Source organism: Arvicanthis niloticus, chromosome 10 (genome assembly GCF_011762505.2).
Source record: "Arvicanthis niloticus isolate mArvNil1 chromosome 10, mArvNil1.pat.X, whole genome shotgun sequence".
NCBI lineage: Eukaryota > Metazoa > Chordata > Mammalia > Rodentia > Muridae > Arvicanthis > Arvicanthis niloticus.
Window position 1 is genome coordinate 40,910,792 of NC_047667.1, and position 17,479 is coordinate 40,928,270.

The 17,479-nt window shown below is 44.3% G+C and overlaps 1 protein-coding gene across 3 annotated transcripts; it reads left to right on the forward strand.

Annotated features, from left to right (window-relative positions):
• Nucleotides 1–821: 821 nt before the first annotated feature.
• Rnasel (ribonuclease L) lies at nucleotides 822–16,846 on the forward strand. 3 transcript variants are annotated; one of them, XM_076941356.1, is made up of 8 exons: nucleotides 822–916; nucleotides 4,856–5,033; nucleotides 5,669–7,255; nucleotides 7,960–8,045; nucleotides 10,027–10,232; nucleotides 10,980–11,112; nucleotides 13,772–13,905; nucleotides 15,051–16,846. In XM_076941356.1, the coding sequence occupies exons 3-8, from the start codon at nucleotides 5,773–5,775 to the stop codon at nucleotides 15,214–15,216; spliced, it is 2,208 nt and encodes a 735-aa protein (XP_076797471.1). In that variant the 5' UTR covers nucleotides 822–916; nucleotides 4,856–5,033; nucleotides 5,669–5,772; the 3' UTR covers nucleotides 15,217–16,846. The 3 variants fall into 3 exon arrangements, with proteins under 3 accessions (XP_076797471.1, XP_034369241.1, XP_076797469.1); XM_034513350.2 differs by lacking the exon at nucleotides 822–916 and adding an exon at nucleotides 3,489–4,080; XM_076941354.1 differs by lacking the exon at nucleotides 822–916 and adding an exon at nucleotides 3,489–3,660.
• The last annotated feature ends 633 nt before the right edge of the window (nucleotides 16,847–17,479 follow it).

The following is a 17,479-nucleotide window of genomic DNA, read 5'->3' on the forward strand; positions in this document are numbered from 1 at the left end:
GAGCCATCTCTCCAACCCAGGATTGACAGTTCTAACATCCCATGCTCATGTGCTGTGACAGTTAAAGAATTCCTGGGTTTTCTTCACAAGGGGGACTTGTACTTCCTGCCCTGGCCTTGATCCTGAGTTGAGTTTTCTAGTGGAATCTGATGGTTCCCTTCCTCTGTTACTCACTGGGTCTTATTCTTGTGTTCCTAATTTAGGATTTTATTATATGCACGTTTTCTATTATAAGTGGCCTCAAATTTTTAGAATTGGGGTTTGGAAATCATAAAAAAAAAATAGATAGAAAGTAACAAGCCAGTGCTCCAGCCTTCCATGTTACAAATCGGTTAGATCTACAACTACCCTGGGGTCTGATCTGGGTTGTTTACAGCTCTTCTCTGGAGAGAAGGTTCCAGGATGTGGGAAATGATACTTAGCTTTTCAAAATGACCCATTCAGACTAGTTGGCTTCTTTTGTAAGCAGAACTTATTCTCCAACATATCAACTGTGGCTCAACTCTAAATATGAGAGAACACACACACACACACACACACACACACACACACACGTGAACAAAACGGCCCTGGCAGCTCTCTGCTCAGCGGCTCTATAAATTAGTTCCCTCAGACACAAACAGCCACACAGATGTCAGCAACAATTGGAGTAGCCATCCCATGACCGAGGGGGGACAAGATTCAAACAAGAGGACTGAATGACGACCAAAATAGCTGAAGGTCGCCCTCTGCTGGCTAACCTGAGTGACTGCTGCTTTCTGGGACAGTCTAGCTCCCCTTTGTTTGGTCTCTGGTTCCTAGAAAACAATAGTGAAAGAGGCCATTTCTCTTGCTCCCAAACAGCATTCAGTTGCCCGTGGATGTTTGTTTCCTTGCACCTCAGATCATCCGAACAGCCCAAGCCTGTCAGGATCATGTATGTAATCCGGATTTTCTCTAAGGTACTCAGTGGTTTCTGGGCGGAGGTCTTCCTATTTGTAGGAAGAACTTCTTACACTGTTTTTGACAGGCAAGCTTCCTGGGCTTCCCCACAAGCTGCTCTGGGTGGGGCGGAGAGCCAGTATTCTCTAGGAATCTTTATCATTTTGTCTGCTCAGGACAAACTAACATCACCTGCTCTGGGCTGACACTGGCTACCTAATTCTAACAGTCTTCGGTAAAGAAAACATTTTTAGGCACTCCATTTAGCAAGCCTCGGCTGAATCATAAGCGATTTGTGGCACTCAGGTGGAAGTCAAGACCAGACCAGTTTGAGAGTGCCAGCTCAGAGCCGTGGTCAGACAGCTGGTTAGTTTTTGTCAGTTAGATACAAACTGGAAGTCACCTGCAAGAGGGAACCTTAACTGGGGGGTTCCCCTATCAGCTCAGCCTGTTAGCATGTTCGTGGGGGGCATTTTCTTGATTAATGATCAATGTGGGTCACCTCTGAGCAGGTGGTCTTATGTTATAGAAGGAAAACAAGCATGGGGAAAGTCAGTTAACACCTTCCTCCATGGTCTCTGCTTCAGTTCCTGGCTTGATTTCTGTTCTGGCTTCCCTTGATGCTGGAGTATATAACTTGCAAGCCAAATAGGCCCTTTCTCTCCAACGTGCTTTTAATCAGTGACTTACCACAGCAGCAGAGGGAACTGGGGCTGGCGTCTATAGCAGATACATGGAAATGGAGCATAGTGTCGGTGTGCTTGCTTGCCTATAGCTTGGCCTGTCCACTCAGCCACCTGAAACCGGCTGAAGCTTGGCTGCAGCTGTTGGCTGAGACTCAGCTCTCTCTTACAAGAGCCCGCTCATAAGCTTTCCGTAGTTACGAGTTAACTTTGGTTGTGGTTTATTACTTGAGGATGGAGGCACCCCAAGACCAAACAGAGTTTAACATCTTCCCACTTCCCAATTTTGGTGGCCATCTTGCTCAGAAAGGAATTCAAAGTCCTTACAAGGGTCCCTAAAGTCTGACATGACTTGCACACCCACTTCCCACTCCTCTTCCTCGATTGTACCAGAACCTGTTTGGCCTCAGGCCCTTTTTACCCACAGCCCCTACTGAGGCATCTGTGCAGTGTGCTTCCGAGCCTTCCTCTAGACTTTGCTCAAATGCCATCTTCTAAACAAAGACTACCCAACCTGTCATCCTATGGGAAGTCTCCATTCTGGTACTTAAGTGTGTGTGTGTGTGTGTGTGTGTGTGTGTGTGTGTGTGTGTAGGCCAGTGGATAACCTCAAGTGCCATTCTTTAGGCACTGGTCACCTCTCATTGGCTTAGAACCTACCAAGTAGACCAGGCTGACTGGTTGAAAGCCCCGAGGGTATGCCAGTCTCTGACTCCCCCAGCAATGGGATTACAATTTACCACCATGACCTGTCCTTTATGAGCTAGTTCTGGGGATTGTGCCTCCGAGTCTCCTTCCTTTTTTAGTGTGGGTTCTAAGATTGAATTCAGGCCCTGTGCTCACAGGGCAAGCACTTTGCTGGATGCTGGTGTCGCTGGAACTCCTGTTCCAGTACTCTAACACCCCCCGCCCCACGTCTACTCTTCCCTGTTGGGTTTTCATCATAAGACACAGTACAAGATGGAGTTGATTTTGTCTCCTGGCTGGCTTCAATGAAGGTAGGTGTGTCCTTCTCTGTGATGTAGCCCAGTTTCCAAAGCACAGCAAGCTGCTTGCCCACTTTATTCCCCTGGTTTTCTTAGCTGTAAAGTGGGGTGAAAAATGGTAGCTGTCACAAGGTTTGCTTCCCTGGGTTGGCATTTGTGAGGTGCTCAGAGCAGTTCCTGAAGTACACTCAAGAGCTATGCCAATGTTTTTGTTACTAGCATAATTGCTGCTGCCACCACCAGCCGCAGCAGCACCATAATCCTTGTTACTGTTATCTGTTGAGGTTCCAAAATAGCCCACATGAAGACAGGTCGGAAACAGCAGGATATAGCAGGGCACTAGAAGACAGCACCCATGAAGCCCATAGGAATAGGGACTGCCAGGGACCACTTCATACCTGGAAATCTAATTATATGCTTTTTTTTTTTTTTTTTTTTTTTTTTTTTTTTAGTGTACTTATGGGGCTAGATAGAGACTCAGCCAGACAAGCCTGGTGACCTGAGTTTGGGCTCTGGAAGGATGTAAGGGCCAAAGCAGAGAACTGATACCCAATGGTTGTCCTCTGACATCCATCAGCCTGCCCAAACACACACACAGCATGTACACACACACACACACACACACACACACACACACACACACACACACAGAGTATTCCTCCTCTGCATCAAGGAGCAAGCTCAGCACAGAGCTTCGGGATTGTGTCATAAGCTGGTGTATCCCAAGCACTGACAATCATCACTGGCAGCAGACTCTCTGTCTGCCTTTTTTTAAAAAATTGCGTGATGGTTGGAATATGCTTAGCCCAGGGAGTGGCACTATTAGGAGGTGAGGCTTTGTTGGAGTGGGTGTGTCACTGTGGGCGTGGGCTTAAGACCTTTACCCTAGCTGCCTGGAAGCCAGTATTCTACCACTTTACCCCTGGTTTCCCTAGCTGTAAAGTGGGGTGAAAAACACAAGATTTGCTTCCCTGGGTCTTTGTCTATGAAGACTCTCAGCTCTGCCTGCACCATGCCTGCCTGGATGCTGCCATGCTCCCACCTTGATAATGGACTGAACCTCTGAACCTGTAAGCCAGCCCCAATTAAAGACTTGCCTTGGTCGTGGTGTCTGTTCCCAGCAGTACAAACCCTAAGACAGGATGACTACATAGTGCTCATTTCCTTGTTTCCCTCCAAGAACACAGGGGGCTCGAGATAACAGAGAAGACACAGAGTGTTGGGTGAAGTTGGTTCTTATAACCTGAAAAGCGAGCGAAGTGATGCCTATCAAATCTGTCCTCAGGGGACAGCCCTTGTCTTCCTCCAGGGGTCAAAGATTGCTCAGGCTGTGCCTGGACTGACCCTGCACTCATGGCTTCTGTTCTTCCGCTTTCTCACTCTTTCTTGGCTCCGCCCTGATGGCTCAGCGACGTGCCTCAAGGAAATGCTTCCTCTAGGGGCTGGTCTTAAGGGGTTGTTGCTGCCAAAGGAATGCCTGCTGAGAAGAGGTGGGTAAGGTAGGCTGAAGGAGAGCTGGCAGAGGAGTCGTTTCTTGACTAATCTCTCCTGGGTGGGGGCGGGGATGAAGAGGTCTGGAGGACTGGGGAGCTGGGACTGCCGGCAGCTGGACAGCAGCCCTGTGCTCGTGAGCCCTTCCTCCTAAGATGCTGACAGGGTTCATACGCTGTTTATTTACGTCCTCTGCTTCTGGGGCAGCTCTGGAACGAGGAAGGAGAAAACGAAAGTGAACCGCAGACTTTGCTGCGGGGCTCCATTCTGGACTGGGCTTTTTCTTCCCAGCATCCCCTGATTGTCTTTCCTCCTCTGCTCCTTACTTTACACCAACCCACCTCACAGCCAGTGGCAGTTAGGGCCCATTACGCAAATGCTTTGGACAGCAACTTCGGTGCTTGATATTCAGTATATACTGCAGGTGTAGATCTCAAAGAAAGGGGTTTTGTACATTTTGTAGCAGATACAGCTAATTAGGTGTTCAGATTAACAAGGAGTGCCTGATGAGTGAACGGGTAAACCTGGAGCTACATGAGGCTCCTGGGCTAAATGATACTCCCTGTAGGATCCGTGGGTGAGTGGGTGTGGGGCGAGTATTTGCTCCACTCCCTAAGATACAGTCTGCAATGGCCCTGCTTACTGTTGTCCTCTGTGGAGGAAATAAAATTGTGAGTCAGCCGTTTAAGAACGTGCAAGCAGGAAGGAACAGTCCAAAGTCGCACACCCAGAAACTCAAAGCTGAGTTCATACTTCATATTTTTTCAACTGTAGTACTTCAATAAAAACGGGCAGGAGTACGGAAAGAAGGAACAGAAAGAACACTGAGTGTGGGGTGACCAGCCACACCTGGGATAAGGAACGGCAGATGGGCAAGACAAAGAAATCCACTTTTCTTCTTAAAGGAGCTTGCAAGCATTCCTCACTATCCCTGGAAGCTGCCACTTACTAGGTAAGTGCGTTCATAGAATATTGGAGAAAAAAAGGAGTTGGTTTTCATGACTAGTCATAAAATTTTAGGACGTCTATCATAAGAAACCTGTAATAGGGAAACTAGATAAAAATGAGCTAAATTTCCCACAACATCATTCAGAACCGTTTTAATTCTTAAAATATCATTTCAAACATTAAAATATTTAAGATTAGAAAATTGAAATAAGCACGTAATTGTGTCACTCAGCCTGAGCCCAGCCTGGAAAGAAATCTGTACACGTACTAACTATACCACAGTATGGCATTAACATGGATGGCAGAGCCAGCAAGGGCAAGACAGCTCTGCTAACTGCTGTCCAACTCAAACTGAAGGAAATCGGCCAGTTGCTGTGTTAAGAGGGAGCCGATACCAAGTGTGAGATCCTGTTGGGATACACATATGCTAAACATGTAGCGGTGGCTTTGGGGGTGTGGGTCTGTGGAGCAATCATTTCCTCATTTTAAATTTACCTCTATTCATAATCTAAATTTTGTACATCTTATACATCTAATAAATTATTAATTAAGCAAGTAAGTGTGTTTAGAAAGACTCCATAGCCAGGTGAGTTTTTTCCTGTCTGAAATGACAAAGGTCCCCTCTTCATTCATGCACAGACAGAGATGTCAGAAGACAGAACATATCAGCACAATTCCTACCCCAACACTTTCATTGAGTCCCAGAGAAACATACCTGTTCATTTCTCAAGGCATTGACTACCATGGAAACCACGAATCATAACACACCTGAGGATGGATCCGCATCAGCAGGTGGTCAGAGGACCGCTGGCAAAGATGGTCTTTTGTTACTCAATGCTGTTAAAAAGGGAGATGTTGATAGGGTCCAGCAACTGTTAGAACAAGGGGCTGATGTCAATGTCTGTGACGAGTATTGGGGCTGGACACCTTTGCACAATGCAGTGCAGATCGGCAGGGTAGATATTGTGAATCTCCTGCTTGGTCATGGTGCTGACCCTCGTCGGAGGAAGAAGAATGGGGCCACCCCCTTCATCATTGCTGGGATCCATGGAGATGTGCGCCTGCTCCAGATTCTCCTCTCTCAAGGTGCGGACATCAATGAGTGTGACGAGAATGGATTCACGGCTTTCATGGAAGCTGCCGAGCGTGGTAACGTGGAAGCCTTAAGATTCCTTTTTGCTAACGGAGCTGATGTGAATTTGAGACGGGAGACAACGGAGGACAAAAAGCGAATGAAGAAAGGAGGCGCCACAGCTCTCATGAGCGCTGCCGAGAAGGGGCACTTGGAAGTCGTGAAAATTCTCATCAGCGACATGAAGGCGGAAGTCGATGCTCGGGACAACATGGGCAGAAATGCCTTGATCCATGCTCTGCTAAACTTCAACTGTGAAAATGTAAGTAAACATGTGGAGGAGATTACTTCAATTCTGATTGAACATGGGGCTGATGTTAACGCGAGAGGCGATGGAGGGAAGACACCCCTGATCTCAGCAGTGGAGAGGAAGCACACAGGTTTGGTGCAGATGCTCCTGCGTCAGGAGGGAATAAACATCGATGACAGGGATAGCACGGGCAAGACAGCTCTGCTAATTGCTGTTGAACAACAACTGAAGGAAATCACCCAGTTGCTTCTTGAAAAGGGAGCCGATACCAAGTGTGGCGATCTTGTTGGGATAGCCAGGAGGAATTACGACCATTGCCTTCTAAAGCTTCTTTATAAATTTATTCATGACACCGACCCTCCTGCTGTGGACTGGTTACCTCACAGTTCACGTTGGGGGGAAGCCTTGAAAAGACTTCACGGGATGCCTCGACCCAGGATTGGCAAGCTCAAGATCTTCATGCATGAAGACTATAAAATTGCTAACACCTCCGAGGGGGCCGTCTACCTAGGGATCTATGACAATGGAGAGGTGGCTGTGAAGGTCTTCTATGAGAATAGCACACGTGGATGTAAGGAAGTCTCTTGTCTGCGGGACTGCCGTGGCCACAGTAACTTAGTGGCTTTCTATGGAAGAGAGTACTACAAGGGCTGTTTATATGTGTGTATGTCCCTGTGTGAGTGGACGCTGGAAGAGTTCCTGAAGGCACCCAGAGAGGAACCTGTGGAGAATGGGGAAGATAAGTTTGCCCACAGTGTCCTGTTGTCTATATTTGAGGGTGTTCAAAAACTACACTTGCATGGATACTCCCATGAGGACCTGCAACCACAAAACATCTTAATAGGTGAGCCCCTGTGGCAGTCTTGTATGTGTGACTGCGATAGAACATCACAGACTAAGAGATTTGTAATGTGTGCAGATTTATTTCTGGTAGCCATAGAGATTAGCAGAGGTCACCTCTCGCAGGCTAAATTCCTGACTTCAACACACCTTTAGCTCTTATTCCCAACTTCTATCCTTCCTTCATTCTTCTTTCTGGGGACTCAGTAGCTTCTTTAAGAAGGAAGAAGGTCCTGAAGGGGGCTGAAGAGTGGCTCAGAACATCTCTGACTCATGATGGTGGCCTAACTTAGAATAGCTTGGGGCTTGTAGGCTTAACTGAACGAAAGTCAAGGCCAAGACATCCTTAAACTCAGAACCTTGTTGGTTGGCTGTTAGTTAGCCATAGCATATAACCTGAACTATGGCCATCAGCCCCTTTTCAGTGCCCCAGGAGCTGTGGGAGTAGAGAGCCGGTTAAGTCACCCTCATATTTTCTTACTGTCTTTCCTATAAAAACAAAATGTGTGTCCTGCTCTTGACAGATGCCTATTTGATCAAATGAGGCTGGATATGAGCAAATAGCATTATTATTGCTCTTCAGAGAGGATAGATAGATTGTATAACATGTTACATATTTAAGTGATTTGACAATCACTCCTTTTTTTTTTTTTTTTTTTTTTTTTTTTTTTTTTTTTTTTTGCACCTCTCTCTGAAACTGTCCCTTAGATTCCGAGAAAGCTGTTCGGCTGGCAGATTTTGATCAGAGCATCCAATGGCCGGGAGAGTCACCAATAATCAAGAGAGACTTGGAGGTAATTTCTGTGTTCTTTCCTTTTCTCTGCTTCCTTGTTTGTTCATTACCTCACTTCCCATGACCAGATAGAGAACTTATTTTAACCCGGAAGAAATGACTTGCCAAGGCTTCCTCCACCTTGTCTGCTGTCCTCTTTCCCTTGCATACAGTGGCGAGAACTTTCATGGGGCAGAGAAGTAGGTATAATAACCAGGCTAGTGTGGAGTCACCTTTCACTGTGGCCCCTTTCTTTATCTCTAACTTTCCCTTCTCCCTCCACTAGCTGGATAAGTAACTAAACAGAGGATGCCTCTTCCAAGACTTCCAGGAGGCATATTTGAACCCCTCAAAGGTTCCCTCTGCAAACGGTTTTCTACCTAAGGACAAAGCAAATGAGATTTCCTCCCAACTCTATTCAAACTCACCCACTGAGCACCAAAGAAAATCTAGAGACCGAGGCTTCAGACAATTCCTGGGAGAGATGAGGTCAGCCTTCAGGCTTGAAGGAGATAGAGCTCAGCAGAAGTGTAAAGACTGTAACCGTAAAGTGCTCCTGAGAGGACACAGAGCTAGGTCCTGTGTATGGAAGCTTCCAGGCTTGTTCAGGAACAGCTGGGCCACTCTATCCTGGATAGTAACCAATGGACAATAGCTTTGGTTCTGGGTTTGGTTTGGTGGCTTCTAACTTGGTATCTAGTTCTTCCCCCTTGGTATCTAGTGTAGCTGCCTCTTGTGCTGATCACTGCCTATTTCTCTGCCCTAACGAAGCCTTGTTGGGGTCCACACTAGCCCCATGTTGGGGCGGCCAAAAAATGTCGAGGCTCGAGCAAAATGTTGAGGCCCGGGCTGACCCACGTTTGGGCGGCCACTGTATCCCGGCCCAAGCTGCTGCTCCGGTCCGAGGGTCGGGGTTCAGCAAGAGCGAGGGTGAGGGCAGACTCGAAGAATGGAGACCAGACAGGGTGTGATTCAATCCCGTTTATTCTTCAGTCTCTCTTCCTCTAAGTGTCTCCTTCTCTGTCTCCTCTGTCTGCTATGTCTGATTCTCTGATCTCAGTCTGATTCTGATCTGTTCTGTCTCTGCCTTTTATATGTCTCACTTCTAAGCCACGCCTCTAAGTTACACCTTTAATCATGCCCTTAGGTCTTGTCTCTAACTCTGATCTCTATACTTCTAAGTCATACTCTTAAGTCACACACCTTTAATCTCACATACCTTTAATCTCACGCACCTTTAATCTCAAGGTATCTAAACCAAGATTATCGGAGTGTGCTCAGCTGTTGTAGGTTATTGTAATCCAAATCTCATGTCAGGGTATATGGCTCAAGATGGCTGCAAAGCTGATAGCCGCTTTCTGCTAAAAGTCGGCCCCCAACAAAGCCTAGTTCCCTTGGCTAGTGCTGCGTTCCACCTCCATTATCTGCCACCTCACATAATGCTGGATCCAGTTCCTCGCTTGTCCCAAAGCTGTCCCCTTTGTTTAAAGCAGCCTCCCTTTCTTGACTGTATTCTATCAGAACATTCAAGATCCAGATAGAATCTTCTGCTGTCAACAAGTCTATCCCATTGACTCTGGACCAGGATTATCTTTCAGGAAGCCTAAGCTGTGTGGGTTTCATGTTGCCCTGACTAGATCTTTGTGCACAGAGCTTGGCCTTTCTCCCCCAGAATGTTACAGATTTGGAGTTCAGGGTGTTAACTATGACACCATGGGACCACAGGAATACAGCCCATGGGTTGCTTGAAATATTCCATCTTCCACTTCCACACTGCCTGTACTGACTACTTTTGTGTCACTCTGAGAAGAAGCTAAATGAGGAAGGGTTTGTTCAGATTATAGACTCAGAGGTTTCATCTCAGGCTGAAAATGAGGGCTTGATAGAGCAGACCTCTGTCCAATGAAGTTGACAATTGGGATATCCACTCTCGAATCTTCCAAGGTTACCCAAATAGAGAGGTAACACATTGACATTTTGGCTCGATCATGGCTTCTATGCAGGACCTTGGACGGCTGGTTCTCTATGTGGTAAAGAAAGGTGAGATCCCCTTTGAGACACTAAAGGCTCAGAATAATGAAGAGTTGCTTACAAAATCTCCAGATGAGGAGACTAAAGACCTCATTCACTGCCTGTTTTCTCCTGGAGAAAATGTGAAGAACTGTCTGAAGAACCTGCTTGGCCACCCTTTCTTTTGGACTTGGGAGGAGTAAGTAGAACTTGGATGTGTGTTATAGCAGTGGTCCTCAACCTTTCCCAATGCTGCCACCCTTGAATGTAGTTCCTCGTGGTGTGGTGAGCCTCAGCCATAAAATTATTTTCGTTGATACTTCATAACTGTAGATTTGCTGCTGTTATGAATTGCAGTGTAAACATCTGATATGCATGATACTGGATATGGGGTCCCTGTGGAGTCTTTCAACTCCAGAGGGGTCACAGCCCACAGGTTGAGAATCACTGTGCTACAGGCTTTTCTATGGCGAGGGAGATGTGATGTGGGCTACTGTCAGGGTTGGGAATCATCAGGCCCAGGCTTTTCTCTCACCTCAGCATTTTTGAAGGTGTGTCCTTGGGAGGGGTGACAACCTGTGGGTTTCTGTGTTTTTAAAAAATATTTATTTATTTATTTATTTATTTATTTATTTATTGTATATGAGTACACTGTAGCTGTCTTTAGATATACCAGAAGAGGGCATCAGATCTTATTACAGATGGTTGTGAGCCACCATGTGGTTGCTGGGAATTGAACTCAGGACTTCTGGAAGAGCAGTCAGTGCTCTTAACCACTGAAACATTGCTCCAGCCCCTGGGTTTCTGGTTTTAACTACTGAAGAATAAGTGGAAAGTAACAGGGAGGCCTCTCCCAATATGTAGACATTTTATTAAAAATCAAAGCATATCAGTTTTCTCCTTTTTGGAAAATATAGAATGAGCATGATAGTTCTATCATTCTCAGCCGCTATAGAACACTTCGGAATGTGGGAAATGAATCTGACATCAAGGTTCGAAAGAATGAAAGTGAGCTTCTCAGACTGCTGCAGCCTCAGACACTTGAGCCTCCCAGAAGCTTTGATCAGTGGACATCTAAGGTAGGAACACTTACCTGCTGTGGTCTAAGAAGAAGAATGTGTGTAATAGTATATGTTGCCTTTTCTAACTTGTTGTATATACCAGCCTGTTGCTCCCAGGAAGTGAATGAGGTAATTTTCTTCTCTCCAAATGAGCCCTCTTGACTCTTTTGGGTCTTTGCTTCTTCCTTCAGAGTTCAGGGCCCTGAAGACACTGTCATTCAGGTTCTGCCTTAGGATGGCCTTGACCCAGCCCATTCCCCATTCCCTGAAGTCTGGTCAAAAGTCCTATTGTGATAAGAACAACTGACTAAGTGAGCCTAAGCCAAGGAGGTTCTCCTCCACGAGGCCGTAGCCTAGGACAGACTGGACACCTCTGCTGTCTGTGAGCAGCCTCAGCTCTGGGAACTCACATTGTGTTGTGACAACATGTCATGAAGAAAAGATGACCTTTCAAATATTTCCTCTTCAGGACAAATTCAGCCAAATTTGAATTTAGGGGAGCTCTATAAAATAAATCACCATCGCAATCTAGTCTTTATTATAAAACATTCATTATTGTAGATTTACAAACATTTCTCAAATTTTATTATGGTTTAAGTTAGCATCAGGGTCTGGGAACCATAAAGCAGAATACTCACGTTCCCTGTGGGGCTGAGATATCTCCAGAGATGATGCAGTGTGGTGCATGGTGGGTGTCCCACAGACACAGTTAAAGCATCCTGGGAGAATCCATGATCTTCAGGTCTCTGAGATCAGCAGCTTCTCTATCTTAGGCCACTTATAATTGCTGGCTTAATATATGCTTTTTTACTGTTAGTCTGCAAGTTCCATTGGGGTCAGAGACAGCCACTGTCTTGCTAGTTCTTGGTATGGAGTATATGTGCCATGACTCTTTGCTGAATGCATGTGTATGAGACTTGTTGTGTGTAACGTTTGCCACCCTACCTTAACTACAATAACCAACTGAGTTACCAACTCCCACCCAGAGAATATTGGATCCACAGATGAAACACACACACACACACACACACACACACACACACACACACACACACAGAGTTGTTTAATTTCAACTTGCCTTTTTGGCACAATTGCTGGGCACTACCTATCTTCTGCCTGGAGAAGCATGCCCTTATCAATACTCTTAGCTCTGTACCTCTCCACCTGCCCTCAACTTTAGTTGCTCAGTTACATTTAGTCACTGCTCAACAGCCCGACTGCCCACATATAGAAGTGGCCTATGGCCACTCTGCCCAAGATCTCACATGGCTGCTTGGCTTTTCTCTCTTCAAGGCATGGTGAACTCCCCTTCTCTGTCCTGCATCTGTCACTTGCCTGTAGGGACCCAGAAGTCCCACCTATTCCTTCTGTTCAGCAATTGGCCCATGGCTTCTTTATTACTAGATCAAGGACCAATTGGGGAACAGGACCTTAGCATCAGAACTGCCCCTACAAGACTTTAGCTCAAACTTTGAATTTTTAGAAATGACAGAACTAGAAAAAAAAAGACATTTTTATATGAGTATATTGTCTTAGTTAGGGTTTTATTGCTGTGAAGATACACCATGACCAAAGCAACTCTTATAAAGGAAAACATTTAATTGTGGCTGGCTTACAGTTTCAGGGGTTTAGTACACTATCATCATGGCAGGAAGCATGGCAGTGTGCAGGCAGGTATGATGCTATAGAAGGAGCTGAGAGTTCTACATCTTGATCCTCAGGCAGCAGAAAGGGACTGGGTTTATTTCACACTGGACAGAGCTTGAGCATTTAAGATCTCAAAGTTCTACCTCCACAGTGACAAACTTTTTCTAACAAGGCCACACCTCCTCCAATAAGGCCACATCTGCTAACAATGCCACTCCTTATGGGCCAAGCATTCAAACACATGTGTCTATGAGGCCAAACCTATTCAAACCACCACATAGGTGATATACCTTGAACATATTGCCCTATGACCTTCTACCCTCCCTCACAGCCTCCTCCTTAATCCCTGTTGTCTAGAGATAGTTTTGCTTTAATTTTCATGTCAAATATACATACACGGTCTTATGTATCTAAGCAAAATCTCATATGACTTAATTTGCTTCTTATGACAATCTTCATTTTTTGTCAATTCTTATGCAAATGACATAACTTTTTTCTTTTTATGGTTGAAAAGATTCCATCATGTGCACAAACCACATTTTCTTTAACCATTTCGTGATTGAGATACACTTAGGTTGGCTCCATGTCCTGGCTACTGTGAGCAGTTCTTCAATATCCCCGTGACATGTTTACTGAGAGTCCTCTGGGTAAATACTCAGCAGAATTATAGCTGTCCTTATGGTAGGTGTAGTTTTAGATTTTTGAAGAATGTCAATATTGATTTTTATAGTGGTTAGACTAGTTAACATTCCCACAAAGGTTTTTAATAGGCACAATTTCTTGGAAACTTTGTAAGTACAGACAAAAGGGAAATTAGTAACTTATAATAATGCATTCAGATGCAGCACAACCGCACGGGGTTGTATAGCATGCTCTGTGTATCATATACTTTCATTTATTTTTGTCTGTTTGCTTTGTTCCTTGGTTGAGGGCATTTGTTCAAATTTGTATTTGGCCTGCTGTTATTAATATACCATCAGGATTTGTTTTATGTTGTCATCATATCTTGGACTAACATTTTGTTTTTTAGATCGACAAAGATGTTATGTGTCAAATGAATCATTTCTATAAAACCAGCCAAAACCCTTATCGGGATACTGTAGGTGATCTACTGAAGTTTATTCGAAATATAGGAGAACACATCAATGAGAAAAAAAATAGGAAGTAAGTGTTGTTTTCATTTATGTGAGTTATACGTGGGCCGAGAACAGTTAGAAAATCCACTTCTAAGTCTGTCAGTTTGGAAAGAAGAAAACTTACTTTGATTAAGAAAAGCAAGTTGGGGCCTTTAATTCCACAAGTCAGGAGGCAGAGGGAGGTAGATCTCTGAGAGGACAGCCTGGTCTACACAGTAAGCTGCAGACCATCCAGAACTGCACAGTAAAACCCTGTTGGTCTTATTGTCAATTACAGACATGCCTCCTTTTTAGCTTTGCTGAGTTCTATTGAACAGAAGCTTTCTTTGTTAATAAGCATAGAAGATAGGGTCACTGTGTAAAGCAAATGTAGGCTTACAAAAGTTGAGTATAGCCCCACATTAGTTAAATCATCTTTTGCTGTCAAAAAACATTAGCTGCAAACACATACACACACACACACTCACACACACTCATAAACATACTCACACCCCCATCCCTCCATACACTCACACATACACACTCACACACACTTATTTACACACACTCACACACACTCATATACACACTCACACCTTCATCCCTTCATACACTCACATACACATACACACACTCATATACACACTCATACCCCATCCCTCTACATACTTACACATACTCACACACACACTCACACACACACTCACACACACACTCACACACATACTCATACTCACAAACATACACATACATGCAAACCACTTTGCAGTTCAGAATGCTTTCTTTTTTATTATTATTTATTATTAGAGATTGTATATAAGGGATTGTGGTATAATTTTAACATTATTACCATTTTGTTTAATTTGTATATTTGTTAGAATTTAATATATAGCTTCTGTATTTACATAATTTCCATCCTTCCTTCTCCCTTCCAACTCTTCCTGTGTCCTCATCTAGTGGTAGGGCCTTGTGAGGTCCTCCCTGCTCCCTGTGTTGTTACCATTTTTATGAATGAGCAAACACGTTCAGAAAAATTAAGTTGCATACCTATTAAAGAGTCAGGGAGCATTTTATCATCAGATTCCAAAGTCCTTATTGTCCTTGCTAGACTCAAGTCCAGCGAGCTGCCAGGGCTTACTCTAAGGAGGGAGAGCTTCTGGGACATTAGGCTGACCCATTTGTGTTTCGTTTCAGAATGAAGGAGAAACTTGGAGACCATTCTCGATATTTTCAGGAGACATTTCCAGATCTTGTAATTTATATCTACAAGAAACTAAAGGAAACAGAATACAGAAAACACTTTCCTCAGGCTCCACCCCGCCTCAGTGTGCCAGAGGCAGCAGGACCAGGGGGAGTATAGAGCTGAGTCTTGCAAGTCCATGGGACCATTTTTTCAATCAGTATAGTTCTTGGCAAGTTGCATGTTCCTGGTCTCTTAAGCAGCCTGGTTGCTTGTGATCGATGAGTTAGATAACCAGTGTATCAGGTTCTGATACAGTAAGTTCTACACATTTGCAGGGTCACAAAAGCAGTATACCACAAAACTATGCTACTCCAGTTTAGTGGACGGAATTGGGAGAGCCTTTTGTTAAGATTTCATAAAAAAACAAAACAAAACAAAACATTAGTGTGTGTGTGTGTGTGTGTGTGTGTGAGAGAGAGAGAGAGAGAGAGAGAGAGAGAGAGAGAGAGAGAGAGAGAGAAAGACAGAAAGACAGAGACAGAGAGACACACAGAGAGAGACAGATGAGGGGGATGCAACTGTAGAGTTGGTTTTTTCTTTCTACCTTCACATGGGTTCCAGGGAACAAATTCATGCTGTGAGGCTTGTGTTGCAAGCATCTCCGCCCGCTGAGTCAGGCCCGCTAGCATGATTCCTGTTTTTAATTGCCTCAAAGAGATAGATGAGTGTCAAGACTCCTGTAGCTGTATGTTTTATATTTATCTTGTTTAATCCTTCCAGTGAGCTTACAGAACAGAATTTATTGTCTCCATTAAAGAACTGAGGCTCAGAGAATCTGAGTAACTTGCCCAGGATCACACAGTCTGTGCAAATCATTGTTAAAAATAAATAAATAAAATAAAAGACACGATGTTATTGTTGCCTCTCAAATGGGGGCTTCGTCCATTGTCTCTTCTGGATGAAATTTCAGAATAGGCTTATGTATGCCAAAAGGGCTCCAGAGAAGCTTCAGTATTTGCTGGGCACTGTATAAGCCTAGGTACTAGCTAAATGAATTCCATTCCTTCTGGAAGCATCTGTACAGGTGTCTCATGACTTCAAGGTAATAGCTCTCACTTGAAGCTGGGGGTGGGGGGGAGGGATGGCACTACTGTCATTGAGTAAGGAGGAACCAGTGATGCCAGCAAACATTCTGGGGATGCATGAAGCAGCTACCCACAGTGCCACACTAGGCAGACGACATATCAGTGATACTAAGGTGGAGAAAGACTGTCTGAAAAGAGTGGAACACTGCTGAGCTGGCTCTGGACCCAGGACTGTGGAATGCATTGAACACCCCCAAAAGAATGATGTGGGTTTAGTTTCTTGATGTTGTATCTGAAATGAAGCAACTCCTTCTGGTGTCCACTCAGGAGCCCTCATCTTCCCTCACTTCCTGTGCTCCATGGTGCAATGCTCTATTTGGGGTGCTCTCTCTAGCTCTCTGACACACTGTCACCTCAGTGCACGCTTCATTCTATTTAGTCCTTTTGTGCTGCAGCCCTCCTCCAGTCAAAGCCCTAGCCTTAGGGCCTTAGTATCTTTACTACTTAGTAAAAATGTTTGCTCTGTGGCAATGCTTGATAAATCTTCACTAAATAATCAATGGACCATTTTTGTATGTGGATGATGATGATGATAATGATAAATTGTATGGCACTTTAGAATTTACCCATTATATCTATATATTTTTAAATTTAATTTTGTTTTGAAAACAGAATGTCCATGTGTGAAGTATACTCAATAAAACTTTGAATTGTTTCATTAAGTTGGATTTTCTGTCAGTGACTTGTGATGGAGTAGATGAATCAGCAGTTCCTGGGAGCTTTAATATCTATGCTTTGATTGAGAGGGTTAGTCATAGAAGGAAAGGAGAGTTACTAAATACATAGGAGTAGACTAGCGATGGAGACTCCCCATCCGGCCCAGCTAGCCATTGCTGCCCTGTTACTTTGTTGTGTGAAACCATTTTACTTCAGAGTTTTCAGTTTTCAAGAAGTTATGTGGGTGAAATCTCTCAGCTCCACCTCTTGAATATGTTAGAGAAAAACTATCTTTTCAATCTTGTGTACTATATAAATGATACCCCACATAAGAACTATAAATGGAGAGATGGAAAGACACACATACCCAAAGCCATCTCCTGGCTCTGCTGAAAATGGAGTGGACTTCATTTTCATAAGAGACATATTATCCTTTACAACTACTTTTTATGCTTAAGGATAGAAATCTACTTTTGGAACAATAAAATTTAAAATGTTCTTTAGATAATTTAGTCATACATCTCTCCCAGAATGCCTCACACTGCCAATATCACAGAAAGAAATCTTTCCAAACAGTCAGTGTTTGGCTTAAGGATTTTTTGGAGATCATGGTTACACCATTTTCTCCTTCTCTTACC